The sequence below is a fragment of the Sparus aurata genome, chromosome 2, assembly GCF_900880675.1.
Source record: "Sparus aurata chromosome 2, fSpaAur1.1, whole genome shotgun sequence".
In the NCBI taxonomy this organism is placed as follows: Eukaryota; Metazoa; Chordata; class Actinopteri; order Spariformes; family Sparidae; genus Sparus; species Sparus aurata.
In genome coordinates this window covers 14869326-14889672 of record NC_044188.1, presented here as the reverse complement: position 1 = coordinate 14889672, position 20347 = coordinate 14869326, and the positions used below count along the sequence as shown (strand labels likewise).

Below are 20347 nucleotides of genomic sequence, written 5' to 3'. Positions count from 1 at the left end.
TAAGAAGCTGCTTACACTAAACTCATGAAATGAAACCAAATACTTTTTTTGAAATGGGCTGGTTGACATGGCACATTTGGTGTCAGGGTGAAACAGATACTGTCATATTGGCCAAAACCAACACAGACACACACACAAACATTCAGTGGTCAGACAAATTGCTCTGAGTTTCTATGCTGCGTGGCGCCTGAAACAACTTCATTCTTCAAGGAGACTGTACCAGAAGGGTAAAAGTAATACCCAAACTGCAAAGTTTCTGCAGGTGGAGAAAGCCTCTCTCTCCAGAAAAAGGGCATCATTCACACAGAGTCCATAGATCAAGAAAAGAAACTATCCCCGCCCCGACGTCTGATTTGGTCCAAATGACCTTTTTAGCTTTCTAAATCTTTAACATGCACAAGAACATATATCAAACACTGAAGGAAAGGAAACAAATGAAAAAGCATAATAGGTCTCCTTTTAGAGTTGACGTTCAGACGCACCTGACTCCTCTAGGCAGCACTTGTGGTGTTTAGGATGTATGTCAAGAAATCCATGTGTCACACAGCAGCAGTGAGTCTTAGTGTTGAACTGCTCATGTCCACAACATTGGTGATGCCTGGATTCTCTATCCAGGACTGTCCTGTTATCCAACGGACCACAGCAGAGCTGATTGTGCGCATCATAAGCCACTGTGGAAATAAACACAATGATACTTCAAACTTTATAAATTTTACTTCAGGAACAACACAGCTTTTGACCAAGATACTTTTATGCAGACTTCTTTAAGATGCTGCTTTGTTTGGCCAAAATATAAAGTCTTAGGATTTTTTTTCAGCTCTGCTCACCTTTAGCACAGCACTGAGCATTTGGTGGGGGTTTGGTTACAACAGTTAACTGGCAGCAGAGTTCTGCGTGTTCGTTGTAGGTCTTGTTTCCACAGACACCTGTAAAGGCAGAGATCAAGTCAACATACAGCCACCACACCACAAACGTTACATAGCAACTTTCTTGTTAATTGTGCTATGATAACCAAGGAACTTTAAGAGCCAGGAAGGGTCATTACATTTATGTCACTGGGAGATGCGTGGAGAAACACGCCAAAACCAGACAAATTTACTTTGTATGACTTCTGATGAAGAAATTTCCCCAGAAAATTGAAAGACCACACTTCAGAGAGCAGGTTATAATTGATTTTTTAATCGACATGTTGTTCTTCCTTCAATTTAGTTGAGGAACTTCTCCTGTTCGCAGTGGAAGTGCAGACTCATCATCGATCTTTAATTGGACCGGCCCTGTTTGGTCACAATATTATCAACGCTGTCAAACATATGGAAAAATAGTCAGTATATCTACCCTAGCTTCTTTGTTAAATTCCTTGATAATAACCAGGAGGCAATTTGAGGTTGTGAGTGATCTGCCTTGTTAGGAAAAAAAAAAAAAAACATCCGCCTTGTTAACCTGCCATTCCTTTCCATTCCCTGAGATCACTAATAGGCAGATCACTGTCTAGGTCCAGACTCAGCCAGCAGCCTATCCAATATTGAGAACTATTCCGTTGTTACTACTAGAAAAGATTTACATGCTTTAATGCTACAATAATACATCAGACTTCTCATACTGTCCAGTGGTGTAGCTCTATATTCCCCATCTGTATTAAACGCTCTGTTTCAGCTCCTGTCTCTCTAAGCCCCCCTCCTGAATACCCAGTCTGTTCTGATTGGTCAGCTCACACATGCTTGAGCCAGCACCGCTAACAACAACTAATATTCTAACAGAATCTACTTCTGGAGAAATGCAAACCAGACGTTACGCTGTGGTGGTCATTCATATAAGCCAGTTATCAGAATGGCTGGTCAACAGTTCTGTTGAAGAAGACTTTTTTTATAAACTCATAAAATGAAACTGAATACAGTTTGTTTTTTTAAGTGCTGGGTGACATGGCACATTTGGTGTCAGGGTGAAACAGATACTGCCATATAGGCCAAAACAAACACAGACACACACACACAAACAGTCAGTGGTCAGACAAATTGCTCTGAGTTTATGTTTGTGTGGTGCCTAAAACAACTTCACTTTGCTAAGAGACTGCACCAAGGGGAAGGGGAAAAGAAATACCCAAAATGAAGTTTTGCAGGTGGAGAAAGCCTCTCTCTCCAGAAACAGGGCATCATTCACACAGAGTCCATAGATCAAGTAATGAAACTATCATAGCCCCGTCGTCTGACTTGGTCCGGTAATTTTCTAGATCCTTTACATGCACAAGAACATATATAAAATACTGAAAGAAAATAGAAAAAAAAAAAAGAATAATAGGTCTCCTTTAAGAGTTGACGTTCAGACGCACCTGACTCCTCTACGCAGCACTTGTGGTGTTTAGGATGTATGTCAAGAGATCCATTCTTCAAACAGCAGCACTGACTCGTAGTGTTGAACTGCTCATGTCCACAACACTGGTGATCACTGGATTCTCTTTTCAGGACTTTCCTGTTATCCAGCGGACCACAGCAGAGCTGATTGTCCGCATCATAAGCCACTGTGGAAATAAACACAATGATAATTCAAACTTTATAACTTTAACTTCAGGAACAACACAGCTTTTCACAAAGATACTTTTATGCAGACTTCTTTAAAATGCTGTTCTGTTTAGCCGAAATATAAAGTCTTTGGATTTTTGTTTCAGCTCTGCTCACCTGTACCACAGCACTGAGCGTTTGGTGTTTTTTTTTTTACAACAGTTAACTGGCAGCAGAGTTCTGCGTGTTCGTTGTAGGTCTTGTTTCCACAGACACCTGTAAAGGCAGAGATCAAGTCAACATACAGCCACCACACCACAAACATTAAATAGCAACTTTCTTGTTAATTGTGCTATGATAACCAAGGAACTTTAAGAAGAAGGAAGGGTCATTACATTGAAGTCACTGGGAGATGCGTGGAGAAACACGCCAAAACCCAACATATTTACATTGTATGACTTCTGATGAAGAAATTTCCCCAGAAAATTGAAAGACCACACTTCAGAGAGCAGGTTACAACTGATTTTTTAATCAACATGTTGTTCGTCCTTCAACTTAGTTGGAGAACTCCTCCTGTTCGCAGTGGAAGTGCAGACTCATCATCGATCTTTGATTGGACCGGCCCTGTTTGGTCACAATATTATCAATGTTGGGAAAAAAAGTCACTGATAATGACCCTTGCTTCTTTGTTAGGTTCCTTGATGATAACCAAAAAAAGCTATTTGAGGTGCGACAACTTAACTTTTAATTATAGGTCTCCTTCAAGAGTTTACATTCAGACATACCTGACTCCTTTTTGCAGCACTCATGGTCTTTTTCATGTATTTCAAGAGATACATTCATACAGCAGCACTGACTCGTAGTATTGAACTGCTCGTGTCCACAACACTGGTGATCCCTGGATTCTCTTTCCAGGACTCTCCTGTTATCCAGTGGACCACAGCAGAGCTGATTGTGCGCATCATAAGCCACTGTGGAAACAAACAAAACTATACTCTAAACTGTTTAATTTACACCTCACCCACAACTCAAACAAAGCTATTGCGTGATCATGAGTGCAGTGTGATGTGATGTGATGGCTTCTCCTCTGCTAACACACATCTGCATCACAGGTATCTGACTATACCATCCACTTTCTGAAAATCAAAGGACCGTAAGTGATTGTTTGTTTCTGTGAGGTTTTCGAAGCCATCAGTTGTATACAGCTTTACTCACCACTACCACAGCATTGGGCGAATGCCACAGGTTTGGTTAAGACGGTTGAGTTACAGCATATTTCATTGAGTGGGTTGTAGGCAGTCAGTCCGCAGCAAGCTGATACCATTTCACTCAGACCCTTTGTGACATCAGCTGTAGAAACAGAGATCAAGTCAACATACAGACAGAGATCAAGTCCAGATACTGACACCAGCACCATGAATTGCTACAATTAAGTCAGTTTCTTACAGTAGCAGTAACTGTGGATTAACTGTGAATCTATCTATCTATCTATAGCTGTTGTAAAGCAGCATGTGGTGTAACTGTGTGGGGGGAGTTTATACCAATCATGCTACCTGCTCATTCACTGCATATATCAGTCAAAAACATGTCCCATGGTGTCGTCTATTTACAGTACTGTGTATTGACCTCATGGGCCACATCAACAGTGCAGTCATGGATTAACTGTGCCCAACTCTGTGAAAACTGCTCACCTCCTGCTAATATGTAATTATAGTGGATGCCAGAAACACAACCGCTTGGGCATTCTCAGAGAACGGCAGAACTCTGTGATGCATTGACTGAATACAGCCATTGTGAAACAGCTTGTTGGGGAATTTCCATGTTACATGTTCTTGTGATTGTTCACTATACACAAATCTGTCAGTCAGGTAATCCCCCTTTCTTTTATCCTTTCCCGAAATGAATCCATACATGACATATCAGAGAGTCATCTGTTGCATTTTAAATATTCCTGTTCCACCTCTGTTATTACGGACTTCAAGCAGCTGCTACGGGTTCCAAGAAAAAATAAGTGCTCCACACTGTGCATGCAAGATTCTATCACAACAGACTACTACGGGGAGAACACCTGGTTTGCTGTTCTCAGGAGTACTTTAAAAAGTGCAAGCACAGAAGTAGCAGTTGTAAGAGTTCAATTTTGCTTGGTGATTTTTGTTTTCCACTACTACAGCAACCTGTTGGAATGTTTTGTGGATGCCGTAGTCGCCCCTCAACCGTCGCTGCTTGAACTCCCCTAATATTCTGTAATGCTACCTTCTCATATGTGTGAGAAATTCCTACTTTGCTTTTATATCATTGCTAATTTAATATCCTTGGGTTGGGGACCTTTGGTTAGACAGTATGAATCATTTGAAGACATTGCCTTGGATTTTAGAAACTGTGATTTTAACATAACATTTTTAGCATTGAGTATAAGTAGGTGCTCAGGTGGAACTCCTGAGATGTTATATTAAGGAAGCAGGTCGCTAGCGTAACTTGGAACATGTTGCGTCTCTAGTTCTGCAACTTCTGTTGGAATTCTGGATATGATAAGTGATACAACAGCAGCCTTGACAGCCCCTGCCTTATAAAATGCATCTGTTCTGGAGCTGGCCCAGTGCCGATCCAGATGGGAACACCAGATCCACCCCAGTATTGGCCAAATGTGCCAAAGGTCAGATTACAATCGACCGCAGACAGTAGGGAGACTTCAGATGATTTCCCGCTATTATTGTCGAGAAGCTCTCAAACTCAGAGGTTGTCCAAATCACAACAATCACATTGTGTCTGATTCTCCTAAACAACTGGAGCCTTGAGGATGTGGAGATCTAAGAGGAGGATTCAGGATGTTGATACAATCTTACAACATTAGGAATGAGTGCTATCATATCATGGGGGAAGTAAACAAGGACGAGTGAAACACACAAATTCATAAAGCTGAAAAAAAGAGAACGAGCAACAGTTCTGATTGTTATTTGAGTCCTACAAACTGCAGCTATTTGTTGAGAGACCCACGGAAGACACTGTAGGACTGCAGTATTAGATACGATTAAGCTTGGTGTAATATGCTGGTGATTAAGAGTAAATCCTATGGATTAGTTAGCACTGATAGTTGATGAACCTCTTTAAAAAGTAAACAGAATACGACACACAATACAGTTTTGTTTAGACCTTTGACAACGTTCCTGTGTCAATCATGGAGATGCACGGATGATTATGATGTGCTTTCGGTTTTCTGACTTCCTCGTGGGTTCATTTAAGGGACACATAACACTTTCATTTGAAAGAGAAATTATGAAACTACAGAGGAAGTGGGGGGAAATGACGGCCACATGGGTCAGTGATCATACAAAGCCTTACTTCATGAGGCAGTGTTTAAAGGATACATTCACCCATAAATGATAAATTAGTAATTTCACATTCAGCATTCTTCAAAACAACTCAAGTGGACATAAAAAATGTGCTCCATAGAGCTCACGCTCTGTAATCCAAGTCTCCGGAAACCCAGAGATCCCAAATTGATTCATAATGACATTATTAACACATCATTTATAAACTGAAATGTTCATTGTAGCTGCATCTTAAGTGGGGACACAAGCTCGAGGGTTCTGAAGTTGTGATTTCACATGAGTTTTTGGTCTGGATGGTAGCAGCACAGACTTTTAATTCACTGGATCGGCCGTTTGGATCCATCTCATAGTTTTTTTGTGTTGTTTTCTTACGTTTTAAATTCATGTTAAAGGTATTATGTTAGCTGCCATGTTCTCTCAATTCCCCTTACCCCAGAATTCCCATTTCTTGTTAGCTTGACACAAATACACAGTCCTTACCTGTTACGTTGGGTCCATGTCCTTCTTCACAGCATGTGGCTGCTGCAGGGTTGTAAGCCTTCGCTCCACAACATGAGTGTCTGCAAAACACAGACACCATAAACCAGGTTATTACCACTGACAGTCATCAGGGTTGACTACAACACATATGTACAGGTATTTTATAGATGAGCGTAGCCTCCTGTCATGCCTATGCACATTATATGAACCCTTGTCCTTTGTAATACTGCCCTCTCATGGATTTTGGTGGAACACTCACTTTTCAACCCACACATTTCACTCCTTACTGGGCATGGAAAAATAGCAAAGAGGACAAAATGGGACCAAATAGATCGTGTTTTCAGCTGACAGCAAGGAGGGTTTCAGCTTTGAACATAATTCAAGAGCTGCTGAACATTTCAGCCGCGACAGTCATGTTCAGCCAAGAGAAGAGAGGTTGGGCTGTGAGAAGTTTCTGTCCTCCCCCGCAACAAGTTGCTAATCTTAGAGGCAAACCAGAAGAGATGCAGAAATGAGGATGGCACAAGATGGATGGCAGTGACACTTACACCTTACTTTTACATGAACTATTAATAATTCATCCTCAGACCATGAATGCAGTCAGTAAATAATATGGCAAGTTGCCCATTACAGTGTGGTTTATTTTGCCTGAGTTGATATTTCACCTTGATGATACAACAGAGACACGCTATTCCTGTTATCACAGAAATGTTGAACATTGTATCCGACAGTCAGCCAGGTCAATAATTGGTGGATCCATAGTATACAGCATCAAAACACTTCTCTTTTGCATTTTTTCTGAACTTCTTTGAAAAGATGTATTACATATGATAGTGTCAGCTCAACAGTTTGAATGAAAAGTTGAATCATTCAAAAATGTCCATGAATTTCAGAATATCTTAGTAATTGTTATGTCCTCCTTTTGATTCAATTAAAGTATGCACTTGATCTGGCATGGACTCACTGCTGACTCGCGTTATACGAGCCTGAATTGACATTGATCCGAGCATGTTGGAATGTGCAATATCGTAGGCAACTGGACTTCTTGAAGGTGTTTTCAAATTGGACCTTTGTCAGATCAAAAGATACAGAGCAGACAGAGAGGGAGAGATGGAAAAAGGGAACAATATCATCTTTCCTTGTGTCGGAAAACTCAGGATGATCTTTAATAAACATCCCGTTTCACTTCAAGCCTAGCAACATGCTGAGGCAGAAACTTTTCTATCGTAAGGACGAAACCCTGAGGCATAATCACAGCAATGTAGTTTATCCTGTTCAATGCAGCCAGGACTGCACAAATTTGTTCATTGGAGATGACAAAACAACCTCTCCATAAACGACTGGCAAAAAACAGGAGGACCAACTCCTCAGGTCTGCTGTCCACTTACATCAGAAGAAGACACTCCCCTCCCGTTAGTTACAACTGGAGAAGCCTCTTGGATGAGAGGTGAAACATCTTCAAGTCCAGCTGCCAACGATGGATTAGATAGATAGATTTACCATGACCTGGATGAATGGGCACCTTCATTAACATGATCCCACAAATATTCAATGGGGCCGAGGTCAGGTGACTGTGGAGGAAAGTCCCTAGCCCTTATTTACAGAGTCGCTGTATTATCACTGCAGCGTTCTCCGCTGTTGTTCATTCACACAGAACCAAGTAGCGCAGGTGTGATGACGCACCAGTGTGAAATTCATACAGTAAGGCGACACTTGCGGATCCACAGAGGCATGAAAGGGCATGTCATGATGTTGACATAGTGTGTTTTTTTCAAGTTGTTGCCCTAGGGGTCCTCTTACCCGCTGACTGTTTATAATCATACAGCTGCTGTTACAATGTGTCGCGATTGAGATCCTGACCCACCAAACATCCTGGAGAGTGACAACTTTACGTTTTTCATTCTAAATTACATATTTACATAATCAACATCAGTACGCTGTCTGACTCTCTCACTCACAGGGAGGGAGGCTGTTTTCAGGGGGAAAATCCACTGAGGTCTTCGTCAGGAGGGCTGAAAGTCGCAGTGATTTTTTTCCAACACAAACACTTGGTGAGTTAAAGTTTTTTTGCCGGGGACAGGCGCTGTTTTTCGGGCAGAAATGTGACAAGGAGTCAGTAGGACAGACACTTCTCCACGTATAACTGCTGTATTTTTTTCCTCATATAAGTTTCCAAACACAAGAGCAGTTAATATGATACTGTTTGGTCATGTAATGTTGCTTCGTGGGACATTTCTGGAGGATCTGTTTAGTTATCACACTGTGAACACCATCAGACCGACACGCCCCCACTCCGGGGCCGCCGGCTTATCCATTCACACAGGTTCGGTTCGCCAATGCTGCACCTCTGGTACCACTTCCGGAGGCGTAGCAGAGCTGCAGCAAAACTTCTCCCCTCGCCACATCTGTAGCTTTCACACAGAGGAGGATGCGGAGAATTGGCTCAGGATCCCCGCACTCAAAGAGCAGTGTGATTGCGGCTCCTGACAATCTCCTCCTTGGTCTTCAAGTAGTTTTGTTAAAGCTGTGAAGTGGGTTTGGGCTCATTATCCTGCTGCAGTATGAATCCTTCTCAACAATGGTCAAACCAGAGGGTGGAGTGTGGATCTGAAGAATGGTCTTTCTGGTCAGGGTGGAGTCAATTCTTTGCATGTCTCCAACTCAAAAGGTGCCAAAACAGCCCCAGACGTGAGTCGGAAACATTCGGAAACATTGTGGCATCTCCCTCTCTGCTGTTCCCGCCCTTACACACACACGTCTGTTACAGACTCTCACACATGGGATTCATCCAGACATTTTTCCAGACATCCACTGGAAAAATTAGATTTCTTCAAATGCATTCCTGATAAGTGCTTTAGAAAGTGTTACTCCTCCTCTGAGACGCTACGAGACAGCAGCCTTCTTTATTTTATAAATTCTGTATCTGTGATGAAGTTGCTTTTCTATCTAAACTTAACTAGATGTATTGATCTTCTGAGGGTGTGGTCACTTTGGGTCTGCCTGTTTGTCTGCCTTCAAAACAAGCCATGTTTTCACATAGACACAGCCCTTCTCTGGTTAGAACAACAATTTGGCTTCTGAAACTTTCATCTACTTTCTGAATCCTCAAACTTTCTGATTATTTACAGGTTTATGTGACAATTTTAGAGGTTTTAGATCTGGTCTCAGAATGTTTGGACCCCACTTTAGCTGTGAAGTTATGTTAATTTTACTTGAACTTTTGATATTTAAAGTTCACATGAAGTCAAAATCACTGTTTTAGTGTATTTTTTCACATATGGCTTGACCTTAAACACCAGTATCAGGCCCAATAGTGGCAAAAACAAGCCATTTTAGGTACTTTCAATGGTATTTTAGAAGTGAAACTTCCTGGAGAATAATAAAAAATGTTGATGACTCGTTCGGCACTCCTGGGTGTATATTACTTTTTGTCCAATAAACACAACATTGCCATAGATGAATAAAAATAAGAGTGTCTTCAGTCAATTTGTAGATAAACACAACTTCGTAACTTTAGTTAGTGATTTGGCTGAAACTTGGTCATGTTTCATGATAAAATATTTTCTGGCTTTCACTCTGTTGTTCCATCCCAGATCGGCCATGTTCACTGGAAGCTGCCAGTCCGTGAAGACTTGTCATTGGCATCTTGGTGGTTAAGGTGCAGGGTGTAACCTGCATTCCGCCATATTGGCTGCTGTCCGTTCTTGCAGGAAATGTGTAACTATGCTGATGCAAATCGCAAAACCCTCTGTAGAGTGTTGACTCATTCGGGAAAATTAGATGTATGGAGGGCCGGGATGACTCGGGGTAATAGCGCTTGTTCAGCTTCTCATAGCCAGCTAGAGAGTCAGGTGTGGGGCCAGACCCTCTTGAGATTAATGATCCCGATGTACAAAGAATTCTGCTCTGATCAGTAGATGTTTATCGATGGGGGGAGAGCTCAGAGATTACTTTTTCGCTTTTGGGATTAAAATGTAGATTTTTCTTCACTCCTGTTTATCAACCTGACTGCAGCAGTGATCCGATAATGCTGACTGCCGACCAGGGCTGTCAGTTTTTCCAAAAACTAATTTCAAACAAATTTGAAATGACAAGCAATTGGTTCAAAATAATTGGATTCTTATTGTTTCCTATATGCTTGGCACTCCTACCTTGCCTTACCTTCTATCTTATCCCCAATGGCCTTTTGATAAGATTCTAGCAGGGATCCTGCTGATGCAGAGTGTGCAGAATAATATTCAGTCAAAATAGGATGTATGCTTGACTAATGCTTCAGCTGTCTCAGTGACGGTGAACGCTAAGTGAGTAACCTGAAAAAACAACACAATTGCTCCTCTTCCGATTGAAATCTCTCTGATGTGACTCACCGGATAGATCCGATAACCTTTGAAAGTTTCAGTCTCATTTGCTGACCCTGAACCCTAAATGTGTTGACTTCTCTGAGTTTGAACATTGTTGGAAAGATTAGGGAAAATGTAAGTACACAAATCACCAAAATATATAACAAACATCTGGTCATTTCTGGAATTTTCTATGCAGAATTCCTACATTTTAAATCTTTGAGTGTGACTTTTGGATAATTGTTACAACGCTGCTAAAATGTAGTCGCTGGCGAGACATTCTTGTCTGATAAATTCTGCTGCTGGATTACAACTATGGTTGAGATCAGTACTGTGCAAACTGTAAACTGATTAAACTGACTGGCACAATGCCTGATCTCTAAACACAGAGAGGGAAGAAGGCCAACACTCACCTTTCACATCTGTTTATAGCAGCTGCATGCGCTCCCACGGTAGTCTCTGTCAACACACACACAAGATCTAAGTTGAGTCACTGGTGAAAACTGGTGAATGGTTTAAGAAGTTTCCCTTATGTTGATGAGGGTTCTTAGTGATTCAGGTCATGGTAAATTATTGTGCTGTATTGTAGGCAACTGGACTTGTTTCAGTTTTTTAAAGACATTTCACTTCTCCCACAAGCTGAGAGTCATCAGCAGTGTTGGAAATTAAGTAGAAGTTACTTGGAAATAGTAATTAGTTACTGATTACTGATTACTTCTCCAAGAAAGTAATCCAGTTACTTTACTGATTACTTATTTTCAAAATTAATTAGTTACTTTACTAGTTACTTTTCAAAAACATGATGCACAACCAGAATACGCTATAAAGCAATAAACCTTTCATGGCAGTGGGAAATAAATGGTCAGACATGAGATAAACAAACCCAGTGTGAGCCAATATTACAGTAGCACCTGCTCCCAAAGGGCTTTGCATCACTACCCACCTCTTCTAGTAGGGCTGGGTATTGTTAAGAACCTCACAATTCGATTTTGATTCTTCAGGTCGCAATTCGATTCAATATCGATTCGATTCAATATTGATTTAAATGCTTCAATATCGATTCAGTAATAAGCAGTAATAAACAAATAATTCATTAGAGTACCCGTTGATAATTTTCAAATTCAAAAAAGTAATCTTAAATTATAAATCTTTCCTCTACGAAGCTCTAGTTGAAATGTAAACAAAGGCACACGATGTGTTAAGTTATAAAATAGTGCAACCATTATAGTTAAGCTGAGAAAGTGCCATTGTTTCTGGGATTGCATGGTACACTTTTGTCTGACATAAACAGACATAACCGCGGTCCCTCCGCCCTCCGGCTAGACACGAGGGGGTAAAACGTTGACACAGTCCGACTCCCCCTCTCTCCACGGAGGAGAGTGCTACTCACGGGCGCACGGTGCAGCGGCCAGGGTGAGACCAGCTGCGCTGGGAGTTTACAGTCTCCGAAAGAGCGGTGCGTCAGACATCGGCTACTCGCCTCCGCAGCTCCGACTGTGTTTCCGCGGGCGAGATCGCGGGCGAGGCGCTTCCAGCTGCTGGAGGCGGGGACCGAGAGGCGTCCGGCGAGGGACAGCGGGTGGTCGGGGGCTAACCCTGCTCGATTCAAAGGATTTTCTGAATCATTACTGGTTTTCCATACGGCTCGTTGCCAGTATGGAAAATCCAGATTCAACAGCGACTGCTTTCTGGATCAATCTGTTTGGCCAAGGCCCGCCCCCACCGCCTCTATTATAGAACTGTCTGGGCAAACCCGGCGCCGGAATGCAATCAGCCCTGCATACGTCATTGTCACTCACGAGACAGTCTCACAAAAAAAATCACGGTTAAGTAACGCAGTAACGCAGCCTGCTTGCGGGAAAGTAACAGTAATCTAATTACTGGTTTTGTCATTGTAATCCCTTACTATACTCGTTACTTGAAAAAAGTAATCGGATTACAATAACGTACTAAAGTAGCCTACTTCCAAAGCGTTACCGCCCAGCGAAGAGGAGATGGGACAATCTGAGAAACTCAGGAGGCTCTTCAATAAACATCATATCTCGGTTCGCTTTCAACCTACTCACACACGGAGGCAGAAACTAGTCCATCTCAAAGACAAATGCCAGAGGCACAAACAGAGTAATGTAGTTTATGCTGTTCAATGCAGCTAGGACTGCACCGATTTGTACAATGGGGAAGACAAAACAACCTCTCCATGACCAACTCCTCAGGTCAAGATTCTGCTGTCCGCTTACATCAGAAGGAGAGAAAACATTCCACTTAGCAACATTTTAAACATCTTGGCCAGAGAAGACAGACGGTGTGAAAGAGGAGTAAAATAATCCATCTTTGTCAAACTGGAAGGACCGTCTCTGAACAGAGGAGGTGGACTAAGACATTACTTATCACCCATGTACAATGCTGTACTGAGTTCTCCTCCCAGACAGCTTGACAACCATTCACACCTGGGCTCAGGCACGTGCACACAGAGGGCCCAAGGGGTGCTTGAGCTCCTCCCAAAGTGCTCTTTTTGTGTGTTTTTTTTTAATGAATAAATAAATTCCAGTTGTGCAAAGGGATGTGAAAAAACGGTGGTATAATAACGCCACGGTTATCAACGTAATATGGTGTTGCGAGTGTGTTGAGCCTCAAGCTGCTTTTCTGTCCGCTGCGGCTCGCTCTGTCTCTCACAGAGGAGAGAGAGAGAGGGGGGGAAGCGAGAGAGAGACGTAGAGAGAGAGAGGAGAGAGAAAGAAGGGGGAGAGAGAGGGGGGGGGGGGGGAGAGGGGAGAGAGGTAGAGAGAGAGCGCGTGCGGAGAGGAGGAGCGAAAGCGCCGGGGGGGGAGAGAGGGCGCGGGCTTTGGCGAGCGGTTTTGCTCTCGCCTAGGCGAGCTCTCTTCGGTCGCGAGCTCTGGGAGGGCTCTAGCGCGCCCCCCCGGGGGGGAGCGGTGTCTCGCCCCCCCTTTTCGCTCTTTCCCCAGAGAGGCTTTCGTTTAGGGAGAGAGAGAAAGAGAAAGAAGGAGAGAGGGGGAAACCGCTGCCTCATGGAGAACTCCACCACGCACATAGATGAGACGTGACAGTGGAGCAACTTGAACCTTCCTGAGTTATAAATCCATTAACACAACTTGTGGGGGCTAACAACTCGCCTTTCACTTATTCAAGGTGCTTAAATATGAGTCATATTTCAGAAGAGTGTCCATTTGTGCTTGTTAATCTAACTGCATGTTCATGCGAGTTAAAACTAATCTAATCTGACAGCTGTCTGTGTCGGCTGTTTATCTGGCCACAAATCTCGAATTTCTTTCAGATATTAAGTTTACTATTCACAGTAGCAGTCACAGTAGTCATTTCTTGGTTTTGTCACATTTTTAGATGTGTAGCCTGTATTTCTAGTTTGCACTTGCCCCCCAATAAATAGCCTAATAATAAACCAGTGTTTTATTGCTTTTTATGAGTTGCAGCTAAATTGCATGTCTTCCAAACCCCAGTGTTATGATGATGTGAATAAACTCATGTTGACAATAATTTGTTGACACAAAAGAATTGGCAATTGCACATCACTCACAGCTACACAGGATACACAGCTAAGTGTATTGTGTTATTAAGGCCTGAAAAAAAAATTGCCGTGCGCACGTACTGCCCTTTTCTGACTTTGAGCCGCTGCCCCTCTATAATCATGTGCACGTCCCTGTCCTTAAGGACTCTGCAAGGACACACACACAGTTTAAGAGCCTTCAGACTGCCCTCCAGTAAGTTAGAACCTGAAAAGCTTCTTGGATGAGAGGCGAAACGTCTTCAAGAAGCTTAAATATGTCCAGCTGATAATGATACAGCACTTAGTGGTTACCCGTACTTAACACACGCTTAAAATAAGACGTGGCAAGCGATTCCCAGCCAAGACCGAGTCCGAGCCAAGTGTGCTCAGGGTCAAACAAGAGGCACATTTCATCGCCTCTACTCTCGCATAACATCATCCCACCTGTTTCATCACCGCACTGCCTCAATTCCAACACTGTTCGGGAAAATGCGCACATCACGCATCCCACCTCCGAGGCTTCTGCCCGCTCGAGGAATGCGAGGGGAAAAGATCAAATCTGAGCAAGTGCAGGTCATGAAGGAAAGACAGTAAAACCAATAGAATCCTCAGCTTTTCTAGTTCGCACGAACTTCGGGCATGTAGAGCAAAATGCGTAAAGAAGGTTTTATCTGCGTATGGTGATTCTGGCGTCTGACTCAAGTTTGACCAAAAGTTCTAAAACATACATGCTTTCTTTTCTCTTAACCAACGAGACAAGATCTTTCTTTTCTTTTTTTTTTAAGACAGCTCTTCGCCACATACCTTGCTCACCCGCCTCTATTTGTGTCTCCCTGGGAACACACACACACACACAAGAACACGCGCACACAGAGACACAAAGGCTCTCACATCATATATCATGCATGGATCTTCTATCTAAAAAGTTGTAATCTAGCATACATATCTATAGGATGAGGAAATATCTGAGCAGATACACAAGAGAGAGCAGCAGCATCATCCGCGCTCTGGGAGGACTCAATTAACAATTTACCCTGTGCGTCATGCAAGAGTTTAGACAAGAAAAGGAACATAAATCATTAAGACTTACCAAAAACAGCGCTGAGGCTACAAACCAGCAAAACTGAAAGAAGGGAACCAGAAGCATTGTTACATTGGTCACAAACTATCACTCAAATAGATCAAAATCCGTGTGTGCAAAGATGCGCAATGATCCTACCCAATCCAAGCCGCAACATCTTTGGCTCACTCGACAGTCTGCTACACCAGAACGAGGATGAAATGAGATTCATTCCGATTTAAACAGGCCAAATTAGCCACACCTACCTCGTGATATCACCTAAAAATATCACATATATAAACCTGTCGAGTCAGGGTCGTGTGACGCGTGAGGGACACCCCTCAGCTCTCACACAAGAGAGCAGACAGAGGTGTGTGAGAGCTGTGTGCGAAATGTGACTAAAGAGGTCCAAAGTGTCACAGTAACTTAATGCAATGCAGAATGGGATCAGAGGTGTATCAATGATTTTCTCCACCGAGGTTAAAATTGAATGTGGGATTACCTGATTAGGGGATGACTGACAGCAGCAGGTGATGCAAGCTGACTGCAGACTGCTCTTTGTTTGCTTATGTTTCTGTGGGTGACTCAGTGTCAGCTGTCGTGACTGACTATATCTCGGTGTAAATGTGCAGTTCCCTTGAATCTTTCGGTCTAAGAAAAGAAAAAAAAATGCCAGCCCTCCCTTAACATCCACCATGATGCGCTCAGCAGCCGTCACGTAGCGCGCCTCTTCCCCAAAGCTCTGGTGATTCCCTTCATGCCAAACACCACTGCATCCTTACACATCGAAGTTTCCTGCTCGTGATTTTTCTCCAGTGAAAGCGACTCAGAAGAAGTCACCAAATCATTAACTAATATTAACTGATGGCCTGTAGGCTACATAGGCCATCACCACGCAAACTGCACGCAATGTAGGATATTTAATGCTTCCCTTCATGTGAATCTCTTGTCTGACATCTGGTCCCTGAAGTAATGTGCGAGAAATGGCATCAGCTGCAAGAAAATAAGGAATTTTCACATTTACACAAGAACGTCCCATGTATTAGATCTACCTTGTGATCCTGAAGATCTCCCAGCTGGCATGCTGCTAGCCGGGGGTATACACTAGAGGTCGTCAGCCAGTCGTCACTGGTTTGCTTCCGTTCCATCTGCGAAGTGAGCGGTCATCAAATTAGTTACACAGATGGGTTAGTCTGTTCGATGAGTCAGCGAGGAGGAATGAAAGTAACTTGGGTGTTTATGTGTTTGTTGTGGGATCACTGCGGGCGTCACCAACGTGTGTGTGTGTGTGTGTGTGTGTGTGTGTGTGTGTGTGTGTGTGTGTGTGTGCGCGTGTGTGTGTTTGTGTGTGTGTGTATGCGTGTGTGTGCGTGTGTGTGTGTGTGTGTGTGTGTGTGTGTGTGTGTGTGTAAACAACAATATTTCTCAGTACGATTGCACAGAACTAGAAGATTGACAGAACTAGAAAATGTTACTATGTAAACTATGTAAGAAAAATATGTGATTGTAAAAATTCACTGTTTAATAATTATTTAATAATAACATGAGTAGGAAGGATCCCGGCCAGAAAAAGAAGTAAGATAAGGAAATGTAATGAAATAAAAAGAATGAAAGATAAGTAAAATAAAGAAAAGAAAAGTAGAAACAATAAGAAAAGAAAAGAGAACGTTGATAAGAAAATAAAATAAAATATAAGAAAAGAAAAGTAGAAACGAAAAGAAAAGAAAGAAAAGAACAGAAGAAACGAAAAGAAAAGAAAGAAAAGAAAAAGGAGATAAGAGAAAGAAAAGGCCCGACATCATACCTGCAATCTATATTTCCCCTCTCTAAAAATAAATCGAATTAAAAAAAAGTTATATTTTAGTTTAGTTATATTTTACGGATGAACGAATAAATAAAAACATCAGTGGAACTCCCGTGATTCCCCTGACGTATCCCGGAGAGAAGACGATCTGCTGGGGCAGGTTGAGACAGGATGTCACCCTCAACAGCATAAACAGCAAACAAACAGGATGCAGATTTGAATCACAGTTAAGTATATAAATAGTGTTTTTATTCGACACCCAGCTCGGTCAGGGTGAGCTGTAGCGGCGTCTGCTGAACTGCTCCGGTGACAGGGAGCGCGACGCATCGGACTCTCCTCTCGTCGCCGCCACAGATGTGTCCGTGTCTCAGCCACGGAATTAGTCACGGAGAGGTTTTTTAAAAATGTATTTTAACGAATGAAATATGAATACCAGAGAAGAAGATATTGATGATGACTGGTGGAGGATTTACGTATTTCGGAGGCAGATATTGTAGCTACACATAGCCTGTATTTTTTTTTTTTTTACTCTACAAGGCCTACATTTACGCGAGAGCTTGGGCTTGCCTGCATACAGCTGCAGCAGACCCGTTAAATAATAATTATTATTCATCAAATCAATTTATTTGATCGGAAATAAGATTTTTTTTAAAAAGCGAAAAATGACTACAATCATTGAAAATGCTGAATATGAGATCGACCCATAGTGCAGCCTACATACTGGTTAACACAGGCTTTGTTTTATTTACCTCTACCCTCAGTATACCAGTTAATTAATTCAATGCCAGAATAATTACTTTTGATGCTGAAGTAGTCCTACATTTAATATCAAATACTTAAACTGAATGACTGTCATTTTCACATTAATTCATATTTAACTTAACACCATAATTTAATTTAACACCATATTTTGTTTTGTTTTTATACTCAGTTAGCACTTTTGTCTACTTATTTTAAAACAATGCTTTTGCTAATAATAATAATAATAATAATAATAATAATAATAATAATACTTTAGGCAAGGCAAGTTTATTTGAATAGCACAATTCGGACACACGGTAACTCAAAATACAGTGAACTTTATAGCTTTAATAGAAATTAAAGATTGCATTTATAACACATTTAAAAAGACGTCAAGTAACAAAGCATTAAAACAAGTTAAGAAATAGCAGGCTAGAAAAGAAGAGGTTTTAAAGAAACAGGACTACACAAGATAAGTCACAGTGCAGCTCAAAGCCCTAAAATGTCTTCAGTAGAAAGCGTTGGCAAACAGAAAGGTTATCTGAATAGCCTTCGCCTTAATCACCTCGCTCTTATGTACATAAATACCACAAGTCAGTTCAACATCATGATAGCACCAACCATGACGCTTCTGTCATGGTTGATGCTACTAGGAACTGTTGTCCTCATACCGCAGTGTTCCAGGCAAATCTGATTAAGTTGTTATCTATAGTCAAATTTTAGTCATCTGAGTGACTGGTTTAATTTTCCACATGTGGGAAACACATCTATACTGTGTGCAATCAGGGGTGATTAAGGCCAAAGGATTTTTTTAATGATGTTTAGGGGACATGGTGATAGAAAGAGATGACAACTCTGTCTTAATAGCAGGACCTGGAGCCAAGATTTTTGAAAACAGAGGTCATGCCCCGACCCCCATGACTACTGACTGAAGTATACATCTGTGCATTCCTCTGCATTAATAATCGTTTAGGAAATAATATCAGTGCCATCAAATTGTTGAAAATTGGACTTACAGTTTTTGCCTAATGCTTAAACACTAAAAGAGGTTGCTATGCCCAAAGCATCACAATTAACTTTGGTGACCATGCACTAAACAAAAGCACCAAACCTGCAAACACAATATAATATAATATTTTACATAAGAAACATTGTTCAAAAAGGAAGACTTGTGCAAAAATTGGGAAAACACATCTACTTAAAATACAAAACACAACTCAAATTGGAAAAGCACACAGACTCACACACATGAAAACATTTAAAATCTAATTGTAGAACAATCAGTCTCAGCCATAGCACTACAAATAGAACCTGATGTGAGCTCAGCTGCTTTGTGCCAACTTTGGAAACATGGAGGCAGAAAGAGGAAGAGGGAGAGGAAGGGGAGCAGGCAACAGAAGGAGACAAATATCAGCTGACATGAGGGCCTCTTTGGTGGACCATGTTATAAATCATGGCCTTATAAATAGGGAGGCTGGGCAGAGAGTCCATCCAAACCTGAGTCGCTACTCAGTAACCTCAATTATTAGAACGTTCAGACTGGAAAACAGGTATGTTTTGAAGTTTCCACACTAAACTGTACCAAAGAAATTACAGTATTGCACATTGTTCAGACGCACAGTACAATACATTGCTGTATTACTGTAGGTCTATGGGTCTAAAGTACAAAATGTATGATGTTTCATTTTCTACAGAACTGCCAGACGACCTGCACAGGGTGGAAGGTAGGCTATGTTCAGTGATGAACAGGAGGTGGCCATATTCAATATTGTTTTGGCAAATAACGAAATCCAGCTTTGTGATTTAAGAGAGCAGATCATCGCAGATCAACACTGCCAGCATATCTACACTCTCCTGCATCCTTAAAAAACACAACATCTCACTGAAGCAGCTGTATAGAGTTCCATTCGAGGGGAACAGTGCAAGAGTCAAAGACCTCCGTCATGACTATGTGCAAGTAAGCCACACACACACACAAACACACACACACATTACAGTATTGTGTGTAAATGTATATGTGATAGTCCTGTGTTTTCAATCACACTATATTCACAGTACATTATCTAAATTTTTCTGTTTAAGAGATTCCTGGAACTTGATGCAGCTCCACAGCAACATGAGTTCATTTTTGTAGATGAAGCTGTGTTCAACCTGGCGAAAACCAGATGTCAGGGCCGAAACATTATTGGGCAAAGGGCCATAGTGCATGTCCCTGGTCAGCGTGGGGGAAATATCACCTTGTGTGCCGCCATCAGTGTACTGGGAGTCCTGCATCCCCACTCCATCCTCGGTCCCTACAACACAGTCCTCATTATTCGCTTTCTGGACACACTTCATGAAACAGTAGTCCAGGACGGGCCAGAGCAGCCCCAGTTTGTTGTCGTCTGGGATAATGTCAGTTTCCATCGGGCTGCTCTGGTCCAGGACTGGTTCACCAACCATAATAGATTCATTACACTCAACTTGCCACCATACAGTCCATTTCTGAATCCAGTTGAGGAGTTCTTTTCAGCATGGCGCTGGAAGGTTTATGACCGTCAACCACATGCCTGCATGCCTCTTCTACAAGCCATGGAAG

General features: G+C 42.0%; 1 protein-coding gene across 1 annotated transcript in view; it reads right to left on the bottom strand.

The window, feature by feature from the left end:
- The window catches only part of LOC115595639 (uncharacterized), a 28230-nt gene extending 12800 nt beyond the window's left edge, over positions 1-15430 (bottom strand). The window contains exons 1-10 of the mRNA XM_030440358.1: positions 15384-15430; positions 15255-15287; positions 11058-11103; positions 6305-6384; positions 3711-3845; positions 3281-3466; positions 2673-2771; positions 2327-2515; positions 828-926; positions 483-671 (exon numbers count right to left, since the gene is read on the bottom strand). Of these exons, the coding sequence (XP_030296218.1) occupies positions 483-671; positions 828-926; positions 2327-2515; positions 2673-2771; positions 3281-3466; positions 3711-3845; positions 6305-6384; positions 11058-11103; positions 15255-15287; positions 15384-15402 (1075 nt within the window). The 5' untranslated portion in view covers positions 15403-15430. The remainder of the gene's footprint in view (positions 1-482; positions 672-827; positions 927-2326; positions 2516-2672; positions 2772-3280; positions 3467-3710; positions 3846-6304; positions 6385-11057; positions 11104-15254; positions 15288-15383) is intronic.
- Between the last annotated feature and the right edge of the window lie 4917 nt (positions 15431-20347).